The sequence below is a fragment of the Sus scrofa genome, chromosome 12, assembly GCF_000003025.6.
Source record: "Sus scrofa isolate TJ Tabasco breed Duroc chromosome 12, Sscrofa11.1, whole genome shotgun sequence".
NCBI lineage: Eukaryota > Metazoa > Chordata > Mammalia > Artiodactyla > Suidae > Sus > Sus scrofa.
The window spans coordinates 19,230,218-19,256,291 of NC_010454.4; the positions used below are offsets into that span (position 1 = coordinate 19,230,218).

At 53.3% G+C, this 26,074-nt stretch overlaps 1 protein-coding gene across 6 annotated transcripts in view; it reads left to right on the top strand.

The window, feature by feature from the left end:
* Positions 9,340 to 26,074, top strand: part of MPP2 (membrane palmitoylated protein 2) — a 28,457-nt gene continuing 11,722 nt past the window's right edge. Inside the window, exons 1-4 of one of the 6 annotated variants that reach the window (XM_021066902.1) lie at positions 9,349 to 9,485; positions 9,650 to 9,827; positions 12,048 to 12,113; positions 17,757 to 17,875. In XM_021066902.1, the coding sequence (XP_020922561.1) occupies positions 12,083 to 12,113; positions 17,757 to 17,875 (150 nt within the window). In that variant the 5' untranslated portion in view covers positions 9,349 to 9,485; positions 9,650 to 9,827; positions 12,048 to 12,082. Of the gene's footprint in view, positions 9,486 to 9,649; positions 9,828 to 10,141; positions 10,488 to 10,973; positions 11,539 to 12,047; positions 12,114 to 15,847; positions 15,958 to 17,756; positions 17,876 to 26,074 lie in introns of those variants that run through there. The other 5 variants (XM_021066904.1, XM_021066901.1, XM_021066905.1 and 2 more) reach the window with 5 other exon arrangements.

Sequence of the window (26,074 nt, forward strand, 5' to 3'; positions counted from 1 at the left end):
AACGCATGGATGCACCATATTTTGTTTATCCATCCATCAACTGGTAGCTATATGCGGTGTTTCCACTTTTTGGCTATTATGGACAATGCCGCTGTGATCATTAGTGCACAAGTTTTGGGGTAGACATAGGCTTTCATTCCTTTTGAGTCCACACCTAGGTGCAGAGTCGCTGGATCATACAGTAGTTCCATGCTTAACCTTTTGAGAAACTGCCAGACTGTTTCCCGGGGGCTGCACCATCTGTGCCAGGCACGCCTACTGAGGGAGGCCTCCGCCGGGCCAGAGCAGGGTGAGAACCAGTTAGCTGACTGTTATTTCCCCTGAAAGACACGAGACCAGTAATTTCCAGACCAGAATTTCTTTCCTCAGCTTCAACGTAAGATGATATTATTGGCAGTCTTTTCATTTTAATATTTAGCCTACTAATGGAGGCTCAATATATAACCGACTTAATTCCTTAGCACGATAACTACATTTTCTCATGAAACTACACAGACAATGGTTTCCCCCAGAACATTCCATCCTGGGCCACATACTCAGCCTGTGGGATGCCCAGTTCTGGCTTCGTTGCCAGGGTGAGCCGTGGTTTGAGTGCCCCTGGGGTATGTGGCTCCTGAGGCCTGTGCAGGGAGCGGGAGGGAGGAGGAAGAGGAGGAGCTGCTCTCATCGAAGTTTTGCTGACAGGGGGCTCCCTCCTGTCCTGTGACCCCCAGATCCAGGAGAAGGAGGACAGCTCCGTTTATCGTTTCGCTCCATGGTGTCACAACCGAACAAATACCTAATGTGCCCTTTTCTCAGCACCTCTTTCTCCCTCCAACTGAGGCACTTCTGAGAGGGATGTTGGCTTCACCTCATTCCAGGAGAAGAGAGAGGAATTTGTCACTGATGTAATAAGATGTCTGGAGCTCCCCCCATGGCACAGTGGGTTAAGGATCCAGCATTGCTGCAGCTGCCACTTGGATTCAATCCCCGGCCTGGGAATTTCCATGTTGCGAGTGCATCCAAAAAAGAAAAAAAAGAAAAAAGAAAAAATGTCTGATGATTAGATAAATAACAACGACCTATTTTTTATTTTATTTTATCTTTTGCTTTTTAGGGCCGCACCCGTGGCATGTGGAGGTTCCCAGGCTAGAGGTCCAGTCGGAGCTACAGCTGCCGGCCTACACCACAGCCACAGCCACACAGGATCTGAGCCGCATCTGCAACCTATATCACAGCTCATGGCAATGCCAGATTCTTAACCCACTGAGAAAGGCCAGGGATTGAACCTGCAACCTCGTGGTTCCTAGTTGGATTCCTTTCTGCTGTGCCGCAATGGGAACTCCTTAAATTTTTTTATAATGATTTTTATTTTTTCCATTATAGCTGATTTACAGTGAAACGTAACATTGTAAATCAACTATAATAAGAAAAGAAAAAAGTCTGATGAAAATTTATATATGTATATATACTCAAATTTCATGCAAAGGAACATATTTCATTATGCAGATTTTTTTTTTTTTTTTGACTGTGCCCTCAGCATGCAGAAGTTCCCGGGCCAGGGACTGAACCTGAGCCACAGCAGTGACTACTTGGGATGCTCAACCCGCTGAGCCACCAGGGAACTCCCATGCAGATGTTGATCAGCTGCTTTTACAGGTCCCTTTGTAAGGAGAGGAGGGTCTCCCCTGAGTGAGGGGACGGAGCTGACTCCTCTTGATGGCATCCCTCTGTCCCGGCTCTCAGATGCTGTGCCAAGGACAGTGAGGACCAGAGACACTGAGGCCCCTAGCTGGGTGTGACCAGGGGCCAGTCATCAGTCTTTCTGGGCTTCCATGTCCTTTGACACCAAGCACAAGTCCCCTTCACAGCCGTACACAGGAATCGCCTGTGGAACTTTTCAAACTCCAGTCGTATGGCCCCGACCCCAGAGCCTGGTCCGTGGGGTAACTGAGTTCACACAGGTGCTACGCTAGGGGCTGACATTCTAAGTCAATAAGATACACACACCATCTTCAAAGAACTTTGTGGTAGTGGGAATAGGTATTCGTTTAGTGGAATAATTACTACTTCAAGAAATATTTACTAAGAGACTACCTCTTGAAACTCCCTGTGGGAAAGAAGTTTTTTATTTCCTTTATGACATAAGTGGAAAGTGGTCTCTTTAGGCGTTCCTGTTGTGGTGCAGTGGAAACGAATCCAACTAGTATCCATGAAGATGCTGGTTCGATCCCTGGCCTCGTTCAGCCAGTTGGTGATCCAGTGTTGCCGTGAGCTGTGGTGTAGGTTGCAGACATGGCTTGGAGCCAGTGTTGCTGTGGCTCTGGCGTAGACAGGCAGCTTCAGTTCCAATTCAGCTCCTAGCCTGGGAACCTCCTTATGCCACTGGTGCGGCCCTAAAAAAAAAAAAAAAAAAATCCAAAAAAAGTCATCTCCTTAGATACACAGTTTGATGAAGTTGGAAGGGAATTTGGTTAACTAGTCCCTGTGCCTAAACTCCCCATTTTACAGATGAGAAAACCAAGGCCAAACATCTGAGTATCCTGTGTGGGAGGAGGAAGGTGGTGTCTGAAAACCAGAAGGCTCTTCCTGCCAGGTATTCTTGAGAGCTGCTAAGCTGTTCTCAAGTCCAGGATCTGATGCCAAGTTAATAAAAGATTTAGGGCGCATTAGTGAAAGTATTTTAATCCAGTCTAGATAAATTCAAGATTAGGTTAAGCTGTGATGGATAACAGCTAAGGATTAGCAAGGAAGATTACAAATTTTTTTCTAGGTATTTATATCTTTTAAGGCTGATGATTCTATGCACTGTGTTAAACTCAGTCAAATGGAAATGTTATTTACGTTCAGCTGTTTGGTGAGTTAAACTGAAGACTTAGTTTCCCATCCATTCGTTTTGTAAATGAATGGATGGGAAGTAAAACAAATCTCTTTATTTTATTTATTTATTTATGTATTTATTTATGTATTTATTTATTGTCTTTCTGCCATTTCTTGGGCCGCTCCCACGGCACATGAAGGTTCCCAGGCTAGGGGTCTAATCAGAGCTGTAGCTGCCAGCCTATGCCAGAGCCACAGCAACGTGGGATCCGAGCCGCGTCTGCAACCTACACCACAGCTCACGGCAACGCCGGATCCTTAACCCACTGAGCGAGGCCAGGGACCGAACCCGCAACCTCATGGTTCCTAGTCGGATTTGTTAACCACTGCACCACGATGGGAATTCCCAAATCTCTTTATTAATGAAACCTCCTAAACCTGGCTCTGCCCCTTGCTTGCTGGGTGATCCTGGGCAAGTCATTGAACTTCTCGGGCCTTCAGTTTCTTCATTTGTAAAATGAAGCTAATAATATTCGCTGTGAAGTGAGCTGGGGCAAGTATAGTAAAGCCTGAGGCCAGATGCTGCGGGGTCAAATCCCAGCTCTCGAGCTGACTGTGTAACGCCTTTGGGCAAACTGTGTAACCTCCCTGTGCTCAGGTTCATCATTTGTAACGTGGGGCAATAGCATTCCCCACTTTAGTTATTATGAGGGTCAAGGAAATGAATACACGTGAAGAGACTGGCACTGTGCCTGGCAGCGTGCTTACAACTGGGGGCTCCGGTGGGGATGAGGTTTAGGGGTCAAAACGCGGGCCCGCAGCTGCAGGATGAAATGTTGCATTATGGGAGTTCCCACTGTGGCTCGGTGGGTTAAGAACTTAACTAGTCTCCGTGAAGATGTGAGTTTGATCCCTGGCCTTGCTCAGTGAGTTAAGGATCCCGAGTTGCCGTGAGCTGTGGTGTCGGCCGGCAGTTGCAGCTCTGATTCGACCGCTAGCCTGGGAACTTTCATATGCTGCAGGTGCGGTTGTAAAAAGAAAAGAACATTGAATTATGAATAAGCCTTTTGAAAATCGAAGAAGGCGAATCTAACCCGTGGCGTGAACTGTGACTCGGCAGATGCTCCAGACCCAGTGGCAGGGAGAGATCTTCCTCATTTTCCTTTGGCAGCCCGTCTCCCCTCTGCTCCCAGGAAGAGGGGACTAGGGCCTGTCTGGCCAAGGGAGTGGGAAGCTGAGGCATATTCTTGCTGGGGGGCGTGACACGCAGAGTCCCACAGCGGCAGAAGCCAGCATCACACACACAGGTACACACACAGGCCATACGTACAGATGTGTATGTGCACAGACGCTGCACACTGCTACCCCTGTGTGCACACATCCACACAGACACACGGATGTGTCACAATCACGTATGTATATATAAACATATACCCACCGACGTTCCTGCTCACACCTCAGCCACACTGAGAACCAGGCTTATCATCTGCCTGTGCCCGTGCACGCCCTGCAGGTGTCTGCCTGCCTGACTCAGGAAGGCCCAGAGCCGCTTAGGGAGCACCACTGCCCGGGTGCTTCCTTCTGCCAGCCCCAGTGCTGCTTCTTGGGTTGGGGGAGGGCCATGGCCAGAGGGCGGATGCCTGGGGGGTTCCTGCCATAAGCACTGAGCACGCCCCCCATCTTGCCCGACCTCCAACACAGACCCCAAGGCCTGTCGTCCAGGACCCTCAGACTCATTCTGCTTTGGGTGGTGGCGAGTGCTCCCACCCTCTGCACTGGTGGGGCTGGAAGGGCAGCCCCTCCCGCAATGGCTCTGGGCTGGCCAAGGGCAATGGCCCTGATGGCACCGCCTTCTCCTCACACCAGCACCTCAGAGTGGGCAGCTGAGCTGGAGACGCCGGAGGGCTTAGCGCCCCTGTGGGATGGGCAAGAGGTCCCCACTCTGCCCCCAGGCATCTCAGAGAGGAGAGGGGGCCAGGGCGACTGGGAGGAGATCCTATGGGGACTTGGAGCTGAGCCGTTGTCGCCAAGCAGAGCTGGGGGAAAGAGCTGTGGGGTGGTGGGGGTGGTGGGAGGGAGAGAATGGCTCTGGGACTGGGGCCTCCTCGCTTTCCCAGGAAGGGGATGGGACCAGGGCTGGCCCTGGTGACCTGACTTTCCCTGTCATGGTTCACAAAGCACTTTTACGGGGCTTATCTCTTCCAGTCGACATGGAGCCTCTGAGGTGGCAAGTAGCCAGCTAAGGCCAAGTGACGGCCTGAAGTCACTCAGCCAGTCACCCCGTGCCCTCCACAGCCTCCGTCCCTGTCCTTTCGGTCTCGGCCCCAAACTACCCTGTGGGTTCGCTTGTGGCCCGGGGCCAAGGTTCGGGGGAGCAGTCTGGGGTGTGTGTGTGTGTGTGTGTGTGTGTGTGTGCAGCTCTCCTCGAGGTCAGCTCAAATGCAGATCTTCCTCTGTCCTTTCTGTCTCTAAATAGAGTCTCAAGTGCATCACGGTCCGGAGCCCCTCCCACTCCCTCACTTTTGACCCCCCCACTCCCTCACCTTTGACTCCCCCCCTTCCTGCCCTGTCCAGGGCCTACAGGGACACTCCCAGGCACTGTCAGCTTGTGGAATTTTCAGCAACAGACATGTGGTGACGGGGGTGGCTAGCAGAACTTCTGCTCATTCCTAGGGTCTGCCCTGCCTTTTGTGAGCTCACCTTCACTCTATCGAGGGGCTACACATTCCTGACCCCCTTATGCAGCACCCACAGAAGAGCCCTTGGCACCTCGGTTGGGCACTGGAGAGAGAGGATAAGGAGGTGGGTGGCACAGACAGGGCTGGGCGAGATGTTACTAACAGGTGTGTGGGCAGCAGGCAGCACATGTTCTCCGTACCAGACACAAGGGGTTCCAGAAGCCCTGGGGGGATCCCTGCCTTCCCCAGGAGTATCCAGGTACGGGCACATCAGACAGCCAGAGACAGCGACCAACCACCCACTGTCCCCTGGCACCTCACCAGAGCCTGCTCAGACCTATTCCTGGGAAGGACTTACATGTACGGGATGCTTCCCGTGTGCCTGGCACTGTGACAGCCACGCTACATGGCTCCTCTCCTGAGGTGGAGGCTGTTACCCCTACTGTACTGATGAGGACAGGATTGAGGCTCGAAGAGCTTGTGTCACTAGCCTAGGACACACACACCCTGTGACCGAGCCAGGATTTCAGCACAGAGCCATCTAGCTCCAGAATATCTCACCCCATGGGGTTGTGACAGAGTAAAGCATGGAGGCAGGGCAGGGGTGAGGCGGGGCGAGGAGGGCAGGAGGCTGTTTCGGGGAGAAGGTTTAGACCTTCAGCCAGGCAGTCGGATGTGGGTGCAGGGCAGGCTGGTGTGTGGCTGGCTGGTGGCGGTGGTGGTAGAGGGGGTTTCCGGCTGTCCTGAGGTTGTGACAGGAGCAAGCGGCAGGACACCTGGTTCTCTAGGGAGGGTTTGGTTTGATCCTGGAGAGGAGGCAAAGCTACCTGTCCGGATGTCCTGTTGAGGCTGGGATTGGAGAGGGTGGGGGCACAGCTTTTTCTTTAGAAATGTGGTTTCCCCAGTGGAGAAGGCACCCAGTGGTGCATCAGAGGATCCTTTAGGGTGTGGTAAGAAAATGTTGGAATTTCTATGTATATTAGTTGTGTGAATAATTTTTAAAATATATATTAGTTCAAGAGCATAAATGTAATAACATATAAATATAAATATGGGGAGTTTCCGAGGTGGCTCAGTGGTTAACGAACCTGAGGAGTATACATGAGCATGCGGGTTCGATCCCTGGCCTTGCTCAGTGCGTTCAGGATCTGGAGTTGTCCTGATGCAGACGTGGTTCTGGATCCCACATTGCTGTGGCTGTGGCTGTGGCTGTGGCATCGGCTGGCCGCCGGTAGCTCTGATTCAACTCCCAGCCTGGGAACCTCCATGTGCTGTGGGTGCAACCCTAAAAAGCAAAAACACACACACACGCATATACAGTGATGGTTCAGACTTTTTTTTTCGTTTTAACTGAGAGGTATATGCTTCATAATCAGATGGGGAAATTTGCCTCCGAGGCTGGGGTGTGCTGGGGGGGCTCGAGGAATCCGAGGTGTAGACGTGGACTCAGAGTAGCTGTTGGCGGCCCCTTCTGGTCAGCACTGGAAGTTCAATATCACTCCATACAGTGCCGGTTCTGCTGAAAATTCACACCAGTTTTATTTCTTTCTGTGCCCTGAATCCCAAAGCCTTGGATTTTTTTTCTTTTCTTGCTTTTTAGGGCAGCACCCGTATCATATGGAGGTTCCCATGCTAGGGGTCTAATTTAATCGGAGTTACAGCTGTTGGCCTACACGACAGCTATGCCAGACTGCAACCAGCTCACTGTAGTGCCAGATCCTTAACCCACCGAGCAAGGCCAGGGATTGAACCCGAAACCTCATGGTTCCTAGTCGGATTCGTTTCCACTGCACCAGACCGGAACTCCTGGAAAATCTTGATTTTTAGAGGAAGTAGAGACACTGCCTGCACCATTGTAACCTCTGGGGCAGAGGCAGGGAGGAAGACAGGGTTAATTACAGACCCCAAAGGGAAAGAACTCTCCCCCTCACTCTCTCTCACTCCCCCTTTCTCCCCCCACTGCCCCATCCTACCTGCCGAAGGGACAGTCCCTAACTTCCATGGGCTGCATTGTGGATCCCTCAAATCTGCTTCCTGTCCCAGTTACTCTGTTTCCCACCTGTAGCACCCTCGTTCCTTTGGGGTCCTGCTTAGCACTTTTGCTGCACTTCAGTTATGACATTCAGTTATACTACCAGAAAGTACTTTTTGTGTCTGACACCTCCACTCCTGGACCTCAACCTTTAGGAATCACTGAAGCTGGCACCAAAGCTGGTATCTGACTCAGTATCACTGAAGCAGGCACCCTATCTGGAACAGAATAAGAGCATCCTACTCTGCATCGGGAAATGTTTCTCTCTTCTCTGTAACCTCATGGGCTTATTGTGAGGATCAAGCAATTTGTCAGTTGTAAGGTCCTGAACACATGCAAGGGACGGGCATTCTATAAGGTCCTTTTGGAGAGATGCCTGTTGACTGACTAAAGAGAAAGCCAACTTGTAAGAGTAATGAATTGGGCTCCACGTTTCTAGTGGGCCAAAATCTGGGCTCCCATCTTGTCTTGGGGATCTTGATTGAAATTGAGTCTGCTGTGGGTTGCTATGGGATAATAGTTGCCTGATTGAGAAAAGTAATTAATACTTTGCAATGATTCAAGATCTTTCCACTTCCCAACCAAATGCAAATGGCCAAGTGATTCACTGCCCAGAGGTGGACAGGTGAGAGTGGAGGGTAATGCTCATAGTGGGAAGGGGAAATCTGAAGTTGAATTAGGAAGATCTTCTGGCTTGAAGGCAGAGAAGAGGGCTGGAAGCTGTGCTGGAACAAGCCTCTTTGGGAGGTTATGGAAGCCTGCATTTCCAGCCTCTGCCATCTGGGGTTGCTAACTAACTTTCTTCAGTAAGAGGTGGGCGAGCATTGCAAAATATCAGGGCTTTCAGTAGTTTGGCTTTGTTCTGTGGCTTTCCCCCTTACCTCTACCCAAACCTATGCTCTCTGGAGCTCTGGGGCTCGCTGAGTGTCCTGAGACCCGGGGACCAATCCCCTGCTTCCAGGATGAATTTCCCAGTCAAACCCATTTCTGAGATTTCCAAGCAAGTTTGCAGGATGCTGTCCTTTCCTGATCTTAGGAGCCCTGCATATTCTAGAGCGCAACTGGAAGGGCTGGGGTGGGGCACCGCAGCCAGAGTAATATCACCGCTGGCCCCGAAGTCTCTTCGCACTTAGTGAAGGGTGGTCTCCTGTCTGAGTCGTCAGTATTCCGAAGCCGTAGCAGTATCTCTTCTATGCTCAGATCTTCGGCTGCACGTGCAACAAGGTTTAAAAATTTTTTTCATTTCTTGAAATGGTACTCTGAGGGATAGCGAGTGCCTTCGTTCTGCGCTCCATAGACAGGAGTATAGATAAGCTCTCCCTTCCAGTCTTCAAATAGAGTCTTCAACCTTTTCGTGAGGACACCCCCCCTTTTTTTCTTTCTTTTCTTTTTTTGCAAATTCGCCTAGAGATTCTGGGATCCAGGCATTCACCGCTGAGTCCTTAAAAGCTGCCCGTGGGACGGAGGCCCTATGGGAGTGGGTCTTTTGCTACTTGGGGGTCTCCCTAAACTCCTCCTTTTCCCTTTTCTCATTGGGAAACTGGATAATGAGGAAAGCCGAGGCACCCCGGGGACTGGTCCTCGGATCTAAGCTGAGAGAAGGGGCGGGTAATCTTTCAGCATCGCCCTTTTAAGGGATTGCTGTGAGTCGAGGGATGCTAGTGGCTACAGGTCCCAGTCTTTGCTTTCTTGAGTGGGAAGCGCGTGTGTGTTGGGGTGGGTGGTCGTGATCTGTGCAGTGTCTCCCAAACCACCACTTCCCCGCCCACCCACTAGCTGCTTGAAAAGCCTGCTTACCTCCAGGTCGTCCCACTGCGTCTATACCCGCCTCCCCTTCTCTCCAGTCTCGGTCTCCGCCCCCTCGCTCACTGGAGGCCTCGCCGCTTTAAGAGCCGGGGTAGCGATTGACAAGCAATAAACGCGGAGCGCCGGGCTGTGCTGGAGCCACCCCGAGCTAGGGGCCTCCAGGGGCTCAGGTAGGCGCCCCCTCGGCCCCAGGACAGCACCCATCCCAGGGCCCTGTCTCCTCTTCGTTCTGGCGCAGCACCTAGGGCCCTTTCTCCGCATCTCATCTCCCTTGGTCTCTATGCTCAGGGCCATCGCCTGCATCTCCACCAACCGCCCCCACCCCCTTTTCTAGGGTCCGTCTAGAGAGAGACCAAACCCCGCTGCCCACTGACGCTGCCCATCCCCGCCCCCGCGGTGAGGGCTCCAAAGTGACGTCAGGCACAGAGCGGGTGAGCTGTTCGGGGCGCTGGTGTCCGTGCGGCCTCTCCAGGGGCTGTGCGGATTCTGGGGACTTCAGAGCCAGGCATTACGTAAGAATCGCGCTGTTAGCTCTTCCAGGGGTGGGGGCGCAAGACAGAGATTATGTGGGTCCCCGTGGCTCCCCGGCCACCTTAGGAGACCAACACCTCAATCCTTCCTGGGAGGGGGTCCTGGGAAGGGGGTGTGCTGCTGCTTCCGCCTCTCAGGTTGTAGAGGGGGCGGGTCTGGGGCGGGGCCAAGGCTAAGATCTGGGGACCTGGGAAGGGATCGGTGCCAGGACCGAGGAGCCAGGGCCAGGAAAGTTAGGTCAACTGGGGCGGGGGCCGGGGGAGAGTGAGGACGGGGCGGGGTGGGGGCAGCCATGCAGTGACCTCATCCCTGGTCTCCAGCGGGCGCTCAAGCAAAGAGCCTTCTTTGATGGCTCGCAACACACCCCCTCCCTCTAGGTCCTAGCGCCCAACGTGTTAGTGCTGGACCCTGGGCCGGGGCGCTCTGATTCTCAGTGCATGCTGGCCCCCGCGACCACTTAGGCCCCCATCCCTCAGTCTGTCTACGCCTCCCCACGACCTGTCGGTCTGCAAAGCGCCTTTGTCAGACCTTTCTTCTCTACATCTCTTTGTACGTGTGTTGATGGAGCTTGGAGGAAACCTCCCCCTTTCCCGGTGGGCCCGCATCATCTAGCAACCCTGAACGAAGTGGAGAGCCTGGAGGTAGGGGTGAGGGGGCACAGGGCTCAGGCTTCAGGAAGCCGAGTTGCGGGTTCCCAGATGCCTGGGCTCCTGACCTTGGCTCGGAGCCAGGCTGGCTTGCCTGGCACTTCTGTTCTCCTGTGGGCACAGCCGGACCCCGCCTTCTTCAAGGCTTGGGTGGGGGTGGGGCAGAGCTAGCCTATGTCGTGGGAACCGACTCCCCAGGGAGAAAACCCAGGCTGGCTGGGCAAGACTTCTGGGGACAGGACCTCCCTGCCCCTTCCCATTCTCCAACCTCTGGGGAAGGAGGACATCTGGAATTCTCTTTGCCAGTAACTGTCAGAGAGAGTAGCGCCAGCCAGGAGAAGGCTCTAGGTTCCAGGTCCTCAGAACCTGAGAGGGGGGAGGAAGGGATCCCTCCGCGACGCTCTCTAGGAATAGGGACAACAGGAGTTGGCATCCGGGGCACTACCTGGCACAGTGGATCCTGGGCACTGCTCCAGCCTGGGTGCCAGCCTGACGGGGGGGGGGTGCCCTTCCTCTCCGAAGCTTCTTTCCTCCTTGTCCTGAGGAGGCAGACCCAGCAGGAAGGGGAGCCATCCTTTCACCTTTGTAATTTCTACTTTCTAAGCTCAGATGACCAGCTCAGGCCTGGGTGGCGGATGAGAGTAAAGAGGATTTTATTAAAATCAGGTAGTGGTCCCACCAGGGACCTTTTGACAAGGAGGAAGTGAAGTTGCGGCTCCCCCACCCCCAGGGCCAGGAGCATTCAGTCCAAAAGTGGGCACTGCCAGCTGCTTCCCACTACTCCCCCACCCCTGCTATGAGCCACTGCCTCCCGTTGCCATGGCAACCGGGAATTAGGGTTTTCTCCAACAGCACAGGCCCAGGAAGGATGATGGGTCACTCCCCTGCATCCTCCTCTGGAGAATGAGGGAGCCACCCCCAGCTTGGGGTGGCCCTGGGTGGGAACTGAGGCTTTAAACTCCTAGGCTGGTTCTGCCCAGAGCCCCCTGCTCTGAGCTGAGAAGGGGCAGGCAGAGAACGAGGAAACAAGGGAGGCCTTGGGAAGGTATGACATCATTTCTGTCCTCAGATGGTCAAAGATTTGTGGGAGCATCTACACGTGCCAGGTCTAGGATCCAGAGGCAACATAAGACAGATGTTGACCTCATGGCCCATGGAGTTTAAAGTCTGGAAATGCCTATCTTTCCTGCTTTTGACTCAAATTCTGGACTTTTTCCCACTCTCTTTCTCGTTCAAAAAAAAAAAGACAGATGGTGGGCAGAGATAATTTTTTTTTAAATCATAAATCTGAGTTTTCATTGTCGCTCTCTTTATTAGCCTTGTGATCTTGGGTAAATAAACTACCCTCTCTGACCCTCTCTCTGTTTCCTCCTCTTTGGAGAAATGGGCGTAGTATCTGTGCTTTCTGCCTCTTAGGACCGTAGGATCATTTAATGCCAGGGCGATGTGTTCGCCCCTACCTCGTTGGCTGATGCTGAGGCAGAAGCCCTTCCTAATTCCTTCCCCGTTGCTTTGCCCTTGTGCCTTCTCAACCTCCTCTCTCCCCTCCTCCAGGAGAGGCATTTTGCAGAGCCCTTGCTGACTTCACCATGCCGGTCGCCGCCACCAACTCTGAGACTGGTAAGAAGGGGATGCCAATTTGTATCAGTGGTTCAGGGGATGCCAGGCAGAGACTCGAAGGCGGTGAGCAGAATCAGATACTCCCACAGCTCTCTGTAAGAACAAACCGCACCCCCTAGCTGCTCCACCCAGAGGCTCAGCCTTTCCTTCAGGCAGCTTCTATTGCCCAGCTGCACCTGCCCCAGGGTGGGGCTAGAGACACTGCATAAATCACCTCCAAGGAAGCAGGGGGCAATGCATGCACTGGAAATGGCCTGCTATTGCTGGAGGACAAATGGCACGGGGCCAGGCTGATTAGAGAAGTGGCTTCTAGGAGCCGGGTGGTGGAGGATGGCTTGGGGGCAGAGGGACTGCAGCAGCACAACCTGGGGCAGAGAAGTCCATGGGGCAGTACCCACCAGATGGGTTGAGTGGCCCAGCATGTGCTAAGATGGGCCATGTGTGCCCCAGGGGTACAGGAAGCTCTGTGTGGAGAATGCCAGGGCAGGAAGCCTCTACTTGGTTCTGTAGGAGGTTTTAGGGCAAGAGAGAGGGTCAGCCAGACAAGCTAGGAAGCCTCCTGAACAAACTGCTAAAATTCTTGGGAGACTGTAAATTCTGTCAAGAGGTTGATGTGAAATGTAAAAGCCAAGACGGGGAAAGCATGTTACTGTTAGGAATACTCACAATCAGGAGTTCCCCTTGTGGCTCAGTAGGTTACGAACCTGACTTATATCCATGAGGCTGAGGGTTCGATCCCTGGCCTCGCTCAGTGGGTTAAGGAACCAGCGTTGCTGCAGCTGTAGTGTAGGGTGGCTACGCTGTGGTATAGCCTGGGAACTTCCATATGCCATGGGTGTGGCCCTAAAAAGACACACACACACACACACACGGAATATTCACAATCATTATTCTGTGCTGCTGAGTTGTTGTTACCTCATTAACCTGTGACCTGAGTCCATCACCTCCTTTTTAGGACCCAGGTTTCCTGGTCTCTTAGATGAGATGATGGGACAAGATCAGTGTTTTTGTTTTGTTTTGTTTTTTTTTTGTTTTGTTTTGTCTTTTTGCCTTTTTTAGGGCCGCTTCCCGTGGCATATGGAGGTTCCCAGGCTAGGGGTCCAATCGGAGCTGTAGCCGCCAGCCTACGCCAGAGCCACAGCAATGCAGGATCCAAGCCACTTCTGCAACCTACACCACAGCTCATGGCAACACCGGATCCTTAACCCACTGAGCAAGGCCAGGGATCAAACCTGCAACCTCATGATTCCTAGTCGGATTCGTTAACCACTGAGCCACGACGGGAACTCCAAGATCAGTGTTTTTAACTTGTATGGGTCTTGGGTTCCTTGGAGAATCCTCATCGTAGACAAAGCCTTCTATGCACAGAATCCGCATCCCACTCCAGGGGTACTGGAGCGAAATGCCCTGTGCTAGCAGCTCTCTAAGAGCCCTAACAACTGTAAACTGCTCTAGTTTTGCTCTGATTTTTCTGCATGTTTCCCTGCTTGGCTATCTCCTGTCCATGCAGCCCCTTCCCCCTCTAGGCCCTGCTACTGCCTCTGCAAGATGTTTCAAGGCCCTCCCAGTTTGATTAAATTGACTCCTCTGTTCCTCCCCTCTGAGAAGCTAAACCAGGAACGTGAAGGCTGCTATGAGTGGGTCAGAGCCTAAATTGTGACACCCCTGTCCCCCAGAAAAGGCCTCTCCATGCAGTGATGGAACGGTACCAATGTCCCTCAGTTTCTGTGGCCTTGGAGGCCTCAGGGGTCCCTCCACCCCCAGCTCCAGCCTGCCTGGGCCCCTCAGTAAGCTGCTTAGGGGTTAATTAAGCCCATCCCTGAGGCCGTGATTAAAAGTCTTTCGATCTGGGCATGTCCAGTAAACCCATTAATAGTGTCTGGCAGGGGGGCAGGGGGAGGAGAAGGCCCAGTAATTTGGCTTCCCTGCTGCAGGCCCTGGTCGGGGTGGCATGGAAGATAGGGCAGGGAGTGGACCCAGGGATATGGGGAGGTCTGCTTCCTCTGAGGACTCCTGGGGCACCTGCTCCCCTGGGTATTTTGCCCTGGGCTGCTATGCTTACCATATCCAAAGGAAGAAGGGCAGGAGCAAGCTGCTTAACCTCTTAGAGTCTGTGATTCCTCCTCTGTAAAGAGGAAATGGGAGACTCCAGGCTAGGAGTCTTCATCTTTCTCCCAGGTGGCTCTCTGTGCCTGCCCCAGGCTGGATGGGCTCCTGGCCTCAAAAATCTAATGATGGTTCTGCCCCTTTTCATGTGGTGGTCATGACACATCCCACGGACCTGACAGAGAGATAGCTGGGTCCCTGCCTCTGAGGTCGGGTTCACTTTCCCCCTCCCTCTCTCTTCCCCCAGAGACCTCTGCCTTGGGTTCTGCAGAGAACGAAGCTAGCAGGGTCTTTCCACCCTTACCCACAAGTCAGTATGGCCACGGTCATTGTGGAGAAAGGGAGAGGGTGTGGGAATATTCCTCTTGCAGGGAGACCCCAACTCTGTTACTAGTAATGTGGAGGGACCCTTTTCCTGAGGGTTGGAGATACACAGGTAATGGCATGGGCTGAGCGTTTAGACAGCTTGTCCCTGGACTCCAGGCCTGCAGCCCTGCCCTCTCTTCCCCCTGTACCTAGTTCCCTTCTTTCTTTGAATCAAGGCTAGGTCATGGGGTTTTCAGGTGGAGCTGTCCCTTTAAATCTCTGGGTTAATGTCCTAGTGTGTAATCCTGCCTGCTGCCATGGCAACCAGGGGGTGTGCTGTGCCCTGGTGCCACTCCTCAGGGAATAGTTGTCTGGTGGAGGCAGCAGTGCCTAGTGGTGCCCTCATGGGTACAGGGTCTCAGAGGAATGAATGGTGGCTCTGGGTTGGGGTAACTGTCAAGTGCCCCCCAGTGCCTACCCTAGTCCCTGCTTCCTCAATGGTCTCTCACTCACCTTTTCCCTTCCCTAATTCTGCCTTGTCCACAGGCATCACCCTCATATCCAAGGGGGAGTGCTAACGGGAGATGGGGGAGGGTGAAACCGCTGCTGAGATGTGGGGTTAGAAATCTTGGGGTGCCCTTCTGTGCCCATAGTGATGCCACCCCTTTCCCTCCCCCACTCCCTCACAAATGGCAGCTGGGAGAGGCATTTGGGCTTTGAGGTATTTGCCCCACGCCAAAGTGGTGCCACTGCCTCCTGGCGCAGGACCGAGAATCATTCTTGGGGTCTTCCTTTAATCCTGAGGGAGTCATAGTAGAGGAAACTGGGCCTGAAGAGGGGACAGAGAGGTTGGAGGGCACGAAGAGGAGGCGGCGGCAAGGGGTGTAATACAGGAGGGATTTCCAGAAGCGGGGGGCAGGAACAAGATGGGGCCAAATCCCCACCCACCTTGGGTTCCCCGCAGCTGGGCTGGTTGGGGAGAGTCCCTGAGCACCGCCCTAGTCTTGAAGGGGCTGCACGCTTAACCCTCTCCGCTTTCGAATCTTTCCTCAGCCGCCTCCTCCCCACCCCCACTAGAAGGTACTAAAACAGGGGGATCGGGTCACCCGTGGGCTGAGGACTCACTCTCCCACCGCCCCCTCCCAGAGCTTTTACTGCCCCCTCTGGGGTCTGCTTCACTTGGGGCATTGGCCAATCAGAAAGGCGGTCAGGGCGGCTGAGCCTTGCTATTGGCTAGCCCTGCAGGGGGCGCTTCCCGAGTCCCGCCTCCTCCAGCGCTGCCCTCGGACTGGGAAGGCGGCGGCGGTGTGCAGGCCACTCTGGGAGCCTCGGACCGGGCGAGGGGCAGCCATGGCGGGCAGCCCAGGCAGCGGGGCCTCCCTGGAGGGTATATCCCTGGGCTCCTCTGAGGAAGCTGAGCTCCAGAGGGAAGGTAGGGCGGAAAGGCGGGGCGGTGAGGCTGGGGCATCTAGGGTGCCCTAGGAGCGGGCTCCCGGGATCCTAAGGTTTTGGGGGCGCCGAGGCCTGGGCTGAGGGCGCCAACTCCCCTGGCTCAGTCCTCCCTGTGGCTGGCAGGCTGGGAAATCCGGTTATGAGGTTGTCTGGGGACCGTCCCAGGATATCTGGGCAGAGAGGGAAGGGTCCCTGCTCTGGCCTTTTTCTGAGTCTCTTATGGGCCTTGAAGGTCTCTGACCAAGGCCAAGCCCAGGTCTGAGCAGCAGGGGTCTGGAGGGCAGACGTGGATGCTGTTTCTGGAGAAGGTGGGGAGGATGAGGGGGAAGAGGGTGGGAGAGCAGGAGCCCTTGAACCCTGGCTGCCAGCTCTGGTTTCAGTGCCTCCCCCCATCCACAGTTCCTTCCTGGAGGAGAGGGTACTGCTGAGAGCAGTGAGAGGTGCCAGGGACGGTACCCACCCCTCCTCCTCCCCGGCTTGGGTGCTTTTATACAGATGTAGGCGTGGGTGGCAGGGTGGCAGAGTAATGATACCCCCTGCCCATCTCTCCCCCAGCTGGGCACACTGCTTCTCCCTTCCTTCCCCCAGAACCTGCCACAGCCAGGTGGGGGAAGGAAGACACCCCCCATCCCCGCTGGTGGTGGAAGGAAGACACCCCCCACCTTAGGTCTCAGCAGTGGCCGCTTCAGGTGTTCTCACGCCCTTGTCTGATCCCAGGCTGAGGGTTCACCGATCCGTGGGATGACTTGGTTCAGCTTCTGCCCCTGGGTGCCCTCAGCCATCCTAGGCCCCAGGGTGCCCATTTCCCCAGCTTCTACCAGTGTTCTGGGCCTCAGCTTTGGCTCCCTATGATCTAGACTAATTTCTTTCTCTTCTTTCTTTCTTTCTTTCTTTTTTTCTTTTCTTCCTTCCTTCCTTCCTCTCTCTCTCTTTTTCTTTCTTTCTTTTTCATTTTTGGCTGCCCAGTGGCATAAGGAGTTCCTGGGCCAGAGATCAGATCTGAGTGGCAGTCATGACCTGAGCTACAGCTGAGGCAACACCCGATCCTTAACCCTCTGTGCCGGGCTGGGGATCACATCCCACCATCTCCCACGACACCACCAATCTTGTTGCACCATAGCAGGAGCTCCTGTACTAATTTCTTGACAGTTGTCTGTCAGAGCTGAAGGGCCTGTAGATGTATCCAGTCCAATACACCCATTTTACAGGAAGGGAAGACTGAGATCTGTGAGAGGCAGTGACTTGTGCAAAATCACACTGAATTAGTGGCACAGCTGGTACGGGATGCTGTGTAGGCTCTGACCTCCTGCATGGCTGTCTGCTTGACTCCAGGCGGGCACTCAGGGACATGCTCTAAGCCATCGTCTCTCATCCCTGAACCTGCCCGTGTGGGTGGCTGAGTCCTGGGGCTTCAGCCCATCCAGAGGTTGGATGCGGAGTCTGGTTCTCTGGTTTAGGGCAGAACCTGGAACCTGACCCTGCTTCCCTTTCTCCCCTCCCCCTACCTCAGTGTCCACTTCCCGCTGCCTAGGGCCTCCCTCCTGCCCAGGCTGGCATGATCTAGGGCCTAGAGAACAGGCCAAGGAAATTGCCCCTCCCCTCTTAGGGCCCCTGCCCCAGACATTCAAGGTCCCGATGTGCTGGGCCAGGAATGGTTTGCTGCCAGGAGGGGTGTCTTCTGTGGGATGTGCAGTAGGATGCAGGGTCGCTATAGGGTGTGTTTGGGTCTCTGTGCTCAGCTGGCACCTGTGTGTCTCACAGGCTGCTCTTTCCCCCCAGCCATGCAGCAAGTCCTGGACAACCTGGGATCCCTCCCCAATGCCACGGGGGCTGCTGAACTGGATCTGATCTTCCTTCGAGGCATTATGGAAAGTCCCATAGTGAGATCCTTGGCCAAGGTACAGTGCTGTGAGGGATTCAGGCACAAGGGCACGGTGCCTGGGGAGGCATGGGGGACAGGGGCCCTGGGGCTGGGACATGTGGCACCAGAGACCCCCAGAGAGGGTATGCATGAACATCCACGCCCAGATGATGAATCTGAGCCAGGTAGGGAGGCAGGCTGCCCCCATGCCTGACAGATGAGTGTGTGGATGGGCCCGTGTGGATGCGTGTGGTGACTGCCAGCTTGTAGAGGGCATGACTGGTTAGGGGTGAACATGCCTGTGCTTTGGAATCTCCGGACTTCATCCTGCTCATCTTTCTGCCTTTGGGCATTTTGTGCAGACCTCTTTCTAAGGTCACCTGCCAAATGTCAGGTGGAGGAGAGACTCACTAGAGGAGAAAGTTATAAAACAATCTGATGATGGCGGTAATGTGGGCAGAGGCACTAGGTGTTTCGGGAGCAGAAAGGGCAGATGGCTGACCAGCCCATGGGGCGGCAGGGAAGACTTCCTGGAGGAAGGACCACTTGAGCTGAGTCTTGAAGAATGAGGAGGGGGAGGGCATTCTAGGCCACAGGAAGAGCTTAAGCAGAAACAGAGGTGAGAAAGAGCCCGAAGGGTACAGGAGCCACACATGCAGTGTGAGGCTGGAGCTGCAGGTGCAAAAGAGGGAGTATGAGCTGCTGAGAAGCTGGCAGGGGGCAGAGGGCCCTGGAGGCTGTGCCTGGGCTTGCGCATCATCCAATAGACAACCTGGAGCCTCCTGTGGGCTTTCCGCAGGGCTGTGATGACACACGCGGGTGTTTTAGGCACCCTCTGGCAGCTGCATGGGGGGGTGTCTGGAGGGTCACAGCTGGAGCTGGAGAGACTGAGTCCCGGAGGGCCCGGCATGAGACCCGCGGTAACGGCGCGAGGGAAGGGAGGACAGAGGAAATGGTTAGGAGGTAAATCCTTGGTGTTTGGAAGGTGAGGGGTACGGGTAGCCAGGCTCCTGAGATTCTGCACAGGGGAATCTGGCGCCACCTTCGACCGAGATGAGAAGCAAGGAGGGACCGGGGTGCGTGGGGGAGCGTGACCCCCCTCCCCATTGCGGAGGAGGAGAGGAGGTGAGAATGGTGCCAGTAGCTGTGTTGGAGGCAAGACTGGGAGTTGCAGGGCATCATGCTAATGGCTCGGATTTCTCAGGGGAGATGGACAGCCTTCTGCTGGACATGCGGGATCAGGGGTTGAGTGGAGCGGGGGCGGGGTGGGATTTGGACGTGAAGGTTCATATAATGGCTGAAGAGGAGAGAGGAAACCCACAGAAGCCAGGGAGCAGGGTCGACAGGGTCCCACACCATCCATGGCAGGTGCTTTATTTCCTGTGGGTGGGGGTGACTCATTCCAGAGACTCGGAGGGTGGCTTTGGTCCAGGGCTTGTGCTGGATGGGGACCATGGGAGGCTGAGATGTAGGGACAGGTGAGAGTGGCTCAGAGCATCACCTCTGGGGTCTAGGCTGGGAGGGGAGCGGAGAGTGGCCAGGAGGAGACAGAGGCAGGGAGATAATGGAAGCGAAGGCCTGGGGGCTCCCTGGGGACACAGCGTTTGGGGAGAGAGTGTACAGTGGAAGAGAAGGCCAAGGTCAGACAGGGAGTCAGGAGTGAAAGATTTCCCAGGAGGACAGTTCCGGGGGTGACATGACAATCTAGGGTGTGGCTGTCGTGGACGGGGAGATCATCCGTATTAAAGAACTCCAGGAATGGGAAGCTCAGGTGTGGGATGGGGTGGGGTGTGTACATGGATGTCGGGGTACAGGGAAGATCACAGGCAGTCCGGGGTCTTCAGGGAAGGGTGCTTGGGGTGACCAGGCCCCTCGCCGGGTCAGCAGGGACAGCAGTGGGTGTGTGGGGGGGTGCAGCCAGGTGGTGGGTCTTCTACAGGGGGCGAGTGGGGTCATGGGACAGCCATAATCGGACCTGCCATGGGGTATGGAAGGCGACCAGGCCCCACTGCTGTGGGAAGGGGACACAGCCTGCTCATGTGATCACCTGTGGAATGGCTGAAGACCTAGGGAGGTTCTGGAGAAGAGAAAACTGGGCAGGTTGGAGGACATTGGAGCAAGGCAGATTGCGTCTCCTTCGGTGGTCAAGGATTGGATTCATGCATTAAAAATAAAAACCAGGGGAGTTCCCGTCGCGGCTCAGCGGTAACGAATAGGACAAGTATCCACGAGGACCCAGGTTCTATCCCTGGCCTCACTCAGTGGGTTAAGGATCCCGTGTTGCTGTGGCTGCGGCATAGGCCTGCAGCTCAGATGCGACGCCTAGCCTGGGAACTTCCGGATGGCACGTGTGTGGCCCTAAAAAGACAAAAAAATAAAAAATAAAAAAGGGAGTTATGTATGCTTCAAACATAGAGAATATGAGCTCCTTGAGGACAGAGATGTCTGCCTGGGCACTGCTGTGTCCCCGGAGCCTGGAACACTGCCTGGCACGTAGTAGGTGCTCACTGAATATCTGTTGAATGAATGAAGATGAGAGGGTGTAGAAAAAGAACCTAACAGACCCCTGAGTATTCACCTCCAGGATGGGCATGCCAACCACCTGTGCTTTAGTTTTTGCTCTTTATTTTTAAGGAATAAAAAGCATGGTGCAGGGAACGCCTCTCCCCTTTCCTCCTTTCCACTGCCGGCCTGCCCCCGGCTTGAGCTGATGCTGCCATTCCCCTGAATGTTTGCGTTATCTTGCCGACATATGTATTCAGAGGTAAACTCTCTGCCCCTGGTATATGTGTTTTTATTTTTACTGTTTTATTTTTTAACTTTTTTTGGCCTGTGGCCTGCTGGAGTTCTGGGGTCAGAGATTGAACCTGTGCCACAGCAGCTGCCCGAGCCACAGCAGTGACAATGCCAGATCCTTAACCCGATGAGCCACCCGGGAACTCCTATACGTGTTTTTAAATTTTATGTAATGGAATAATAGTGTAACCAGCTTAGGTCTTTGAGATTCCTAGTTCATATAAATACTGTAGTTATGGACGTACTTATAGATACGGATCCATTGGAACTGTTGTGTTGCTAGTCCCATACAGGAATAGAGGCCAGTGTGTTCATTTACTGGTTCCCCTGCTGAGCGACAGGTACATGGTAGCTGACTTGCCTCTAGCAAGGACAGCACTGCTGTGAACATCCTTGTACCCATCTGAGTTGGATTTGTTAAACCACACCATCTCTGAGTCACTCGAGCTATTCCGTCTCCAGCAGGCCCACCAGTGATGTAGGAAGGGCTCTCAGGATGTAGAGCCTCGGGGTTAGAAGGTCCTCTAGCCAGCCCCTTTCCAAAGCGTGAGCCCCTCTCCCTCCCCTGATGGCATTCCTCTCTGGTGGCCTTGCGAGCCCATGTGACAACTTTCCGAAGGTGGGCTTGCTGGCTGGCTGGCTCTGTCATTCACTCATTCGGTCATCTGTCCCCTATTCTACACATCCCTATTGCGTGCTCGCCGAGTACCAGGCCCGGCGCTGGGGCTATGGTAGTGAACTCTCGGATGGTTTATCCTTCTCCCTTGGGAGCCCGAGTCTGTCATTTTCTCACGGAGCCCTGCAGTGTCCTAGTCCTGGGACATCAGCCTAATTGAGAAGTCACCAAGGTGCTGGGTCTGACTGTAAGTAAACTCTCTTCTTCTGAAATGTTCTTGGGGGAGTTCCCATTGTGGTGCAGTGGGTTAAGAACCCAACATAGTGCCTGTGAGGATTCAGGTTCGATCCCTGGCCTCGCTCAGTGGGTTAAGGATCTGGCACAAGCTGCAGCATAGGTCACAGATGCGGCTCGGATCTGGTGTTGCTGTGGCTGTGGTGTAGGCTTGCAGCTATCGCTCTGATTCGACCCCCCAGCCTGGGAACCTCCATATGCCGCAGGTGTGGCTGCAAAAAGAAAAAATAAAAGAAATGGTCTTGGTGTAGGCTGGTTAGACTTTCCCCTTAAGAAATTCCTCGTATGGTTCCAGATGCACAAAGCCCAGTAGAAGGGAGTGTGAAGATTTCTTTAACTCTGAGACCCCATAAGAAGCTCGTGGGCTCAGGGAACCCAGTGATTTTTCTCCATCTAGTTATGAAATAAACAGGAAGTGAATCTCCTCCATAAAGGCCTGTCTGAGCGCAGGAAAAATCCCTCCAGTTCCTACATGTGTGACCTTTTACCATGCAGCTTTGCCACTCCTCTCATCAAAAGGCAGAGTTTCTCTCTCTATTCTTCAGTCTGGGCTTGACCACGTGACTTGCTTTGGACAGCAGGACCTACTTCTTACCCCCTCTCATCCATTTTAGTGATTATGTATACGCAGATAAATTTCTAACCTAATAGAAAAAGTACTTTCTTTTTTGTCTTTTTGCCTTTTCTAGAGCCGCTCCCGCAGCATATGGAGGTTCCCAGGCTAGGGGTTGAATCGGAGTTGTAGCCACTGGCTACTGGATCTGAGCCAGTCTGTGACCTACACCACAGCTCATGGCAACGCCAGATCCTTAACCCACTGAGCAAGGCCAGGGATGGAACCCACAACCTCATGGTTCCTAGTCAGATTCGTCAACCACTGAGCCACGACGGGAACTCCTAGACAAAGTACTTTAATCAAAGATCCAAGGTTCTCCTGTGGTGCAGCAGGTTAAGGATTTGCCATTGTCACTGCAGTGGCTTGGGTCACTGCTGTGGCATGGGTTTGATCCCTGGTGTAGGAACTTCCACATGCCTCAGGCACGGCCAAAAAAAAAAAAGAAAAAAAGAAAAAAAGAAAAAATCCAGCTATAAAAGCTCAGTGGCCCAGAAACCCACAGGGCCAGAGTCTAGTTCACCTGCTTCTCTTACCCTGATGGCGTGGGCTTGACTCTCCTCTCGGGGTTGTGGCAGATGATGTGGCAGGGGCCAGGCTGGGTAGATCTGGAACAGAGGAGCAGGGCCTGAGGAGACAAATCCAGAGAGTTATAGGCTCTGAAGGAAGTCAAATCTGGGTTGACTGCAGACAGCAGGTGGCAGCCCTGGCAGGTGGGTGACATCCGGGAGGGCTGACATGGATCCAGCCATAGATGTTCCAGCAATGGCCAAGGCCAAGGCCATGGTGAGGAATCAAAGGCAGAAGATGTTCAGAAGTTTCGGTAAGCTGTGCAGTTCCCCTCGTAGCTCAGCAGGTGAAGAACCCAACATAATATCTGTGAGGATTTGGGTTGGATCTCTGGCCTTGCTCAGAGGGTTAAGGATCCAGCATTGCCGAGAGCTGTGGCATAGTTCGCAGATGTGGCTCAAATCTGGTGTTGCTGTGGGATAGGCCCCAGCTATAGCTCCAATTCAACCCCTAGCCCGGAACTTCCATATGCCACAGATGTGAAGGAAAAAAAATAAACAAACAAAAAACCACGAAGAAAGAAGGAAGGAAGGAAATTAATTAATTAATTTAGGTAAACTATTACCAGTGGGGATATCTGCCAGTTGAGAGGCTTGTGAACTAATCCACATGAGATGAAGGAGCAACGACACAAGGTTTGGAGTCAGAAGATTCACTGGCTGGCTGTGTGACTTTTGTATTTCCAGCAGCCTCTCTGAGCATCAGTCATTTCTTCTGAGAAGTGGGGATAATGATTTACGTCTCAGAGTCATGGTTGGGATGGAGAAGTGCTTTTTAACTCATACAACGTTGTTATGATGTAGTCCTGGCCATCAGTTCATAGGGAAGACTCTGAAGTTTCTGGCAAAGCAAGACAGGGCCTTACAAGAATGAGGGGCCAGGCGACTCCCTAAGATAGAGACTCTTTCCAGGGGCCATGACAAGCTGAGGCTACAGTGGTGGGGAGCCCCAGTACATCAGTTAGCTTGTGCTGTGTAACAAACCACCCCACAGAATGGTGGTTAAAACAACTGTGATTTCTGTCTCATGATTCTGTGGCTTGATTGGGTGGCTTTTTTGGTCCGAGCTTGCTCAGTCAGGGCTGGGTGGTCTAGGATGGCCTGAGTCACGTGTCCGGTGTCTCAGCGGGAAGGCTGCAGTGTCTAGGGTGGGGTGGTCTCTCATCCTCTAGGAGGGCGGCTCTGATTGCTTCACATGGTGATCTTAGCAGCAGACGAGCCCCCGGTCCCAGAAATTTTCCAAGCCTCTGCTTGTATCATATTTGCTATTGTCCTATTGGCCAAAGCAAATCACAGGGCCAGATCCAGATTGAAGAGTCCCGTAACCTTCTGGCTCACCCCTCTCTGGGCTTCTTTCAGATTTTGAGCTATTTAATTAGGAGCCGAGGCTTCAAGTGAGAATCCCCTCTTTCCTGCCAAGATCGGAGAGTTTGGAGTAGGAAGGCGGAGGGAAAAGCTATTCGGGGCAAGGGCTGTGTAGTGTTGCTGCTTTTGCAGTGGATGTTGGGCTCTGGATTGGGAGCCGGCCGACCTGGGTGTGTGGGCTGGCGCTCCCATTAGCCAGCTGTGAACCTGGCCGAAGTTTCACAGGTCTGTGAGGCGCTTGTGCCCCTGCTGTGCTGAGGATGATTTTTCAGAGCAGAATTAAACAACTCGTTACCACAGAAATTCAAAACCGCTCTCCTGGTTGTGGGGGCTCCTGCCTCTCATACTGCGGTGTGTGCTGCACAAGAGCACGTGCTTTCTAAAGATGGGCGCCCAGAGAGTGACGCTGTTGCCGGATTCTCCTGCAGAGAGAAGGGACACTGAGGCTTATTTCCAGGAAGCAGTGCCTGCACTGGCTCAGCAGATTCATATCCAGAGGCTGAGCCCCGAATGCAGCGGGGCGCTGTCTTATATACCCTCCGTTATTTGTCTTTTACACTTTGGTCTCTTTGTCCTCCTTATAAGATAACATACATTCTGTAGATTCTGGTTGGATGGTCTGTGTTACAAATTGGCACGTGGATACCGATTACATCTTGCTGCCGCAACGTTACGCATGCGCACACAGATGCTGGTTATGCCACGTTGCCATCCCTTTGTTCTGGGAGGGCCCTTACAGCACCACAGCTATGGGGGTGCTCAGGAAACTTTGATGGGAGCCCTGCTGTACACCCAAGAGCTATTTGCTGTTAAGGCATTCATTTTTCCCATTCGAGCCTCCGATACTTTATCAGGGAAATGGCCTTAATACCATGGATCTGTTGCTGGAACTTGGCCTCTGCTCACCGGTGCCAAATAGAAACTCAGAGACAGAGTTTTGGGCAAAGGAGAAAAAAATAGCTTTATTACTTTGCCAGGCGAAGGAGGGTCACAGCAGGCTAATGCCTCAAAGACTATGGCCCCCTTAGGAGAGATCGGGAGGTGGTTTTATAGTTTTGGGAGTGAAAAATAGGGCCACAGATAAGGATCAGGGTAGAGGCAAGCTTGCGTTGTTTTCAAAGCTGGTGTTCAGTGGTCTGGTGGTCTTCTTTCCGGAGTAAGGAATGCTTCATTAGCATCTTCCGTTGGTGGGGGTTAGTTCTGCTGAAGAACTCAAAGATACTGTCATCTGTATTTCTTGAGGAGGGACCAGGACTCTGCCCCGAGGCTGCATGGCTCTCTCCCTCTCTCCCTACTGCTCCTCCTGGTCTTGGCATCCCCTTTCTCCCCTGATTAGCAACCGTTTTGAACCTGACCTTTGGAACTCAGGGAAAGTCATGGAGGCTGAAGTATAAACATCCTCATAAACAAGAAATGGGGGACACAGAAAGGCTCGTGTGCCCAGGAGCCCACAGGGCCCTACTTGGTTTCCTTTTTTTTTTTTTTTGGTCTTTTTGCCATTTTTTGGGCCGCTCCCGCGGCATATGGAGGTTCCCAGGCTAGGAGTCTAATCGGAGCTGTAGCCACCAGCCTACGCCAGAGCCACAGCAACGCAGGATCCGAGCCGCATCTGCAAACTACACTACAGCTCACAGCAACGCCGGGTCATTAACCCACTGAGCAAGGGCAGGGATCGAACCCACAACCTCATGGTTCCTAGTTGGATTCGTTAACCACTGCGCCACGACGGGGACTCCCCTCTTATGGATTTTTAATAAATGGTACTGGGACACCTGGAGAGTCATTTGGAGAGATATCGAAGCAGATCTATACCTCACGCCATATATCAGAATAAATTTCCAAGCAGGTCAGATATCTAAATGTGTAAAAATAAACCACACACATCCTAGAAGAAAACACGAATCTGTGTGTAAGGAAAATCTTTTAAAAAATGTGCCTCAAAATTCAGATGCATAAAATACTAATAAATTTAACTACATTACA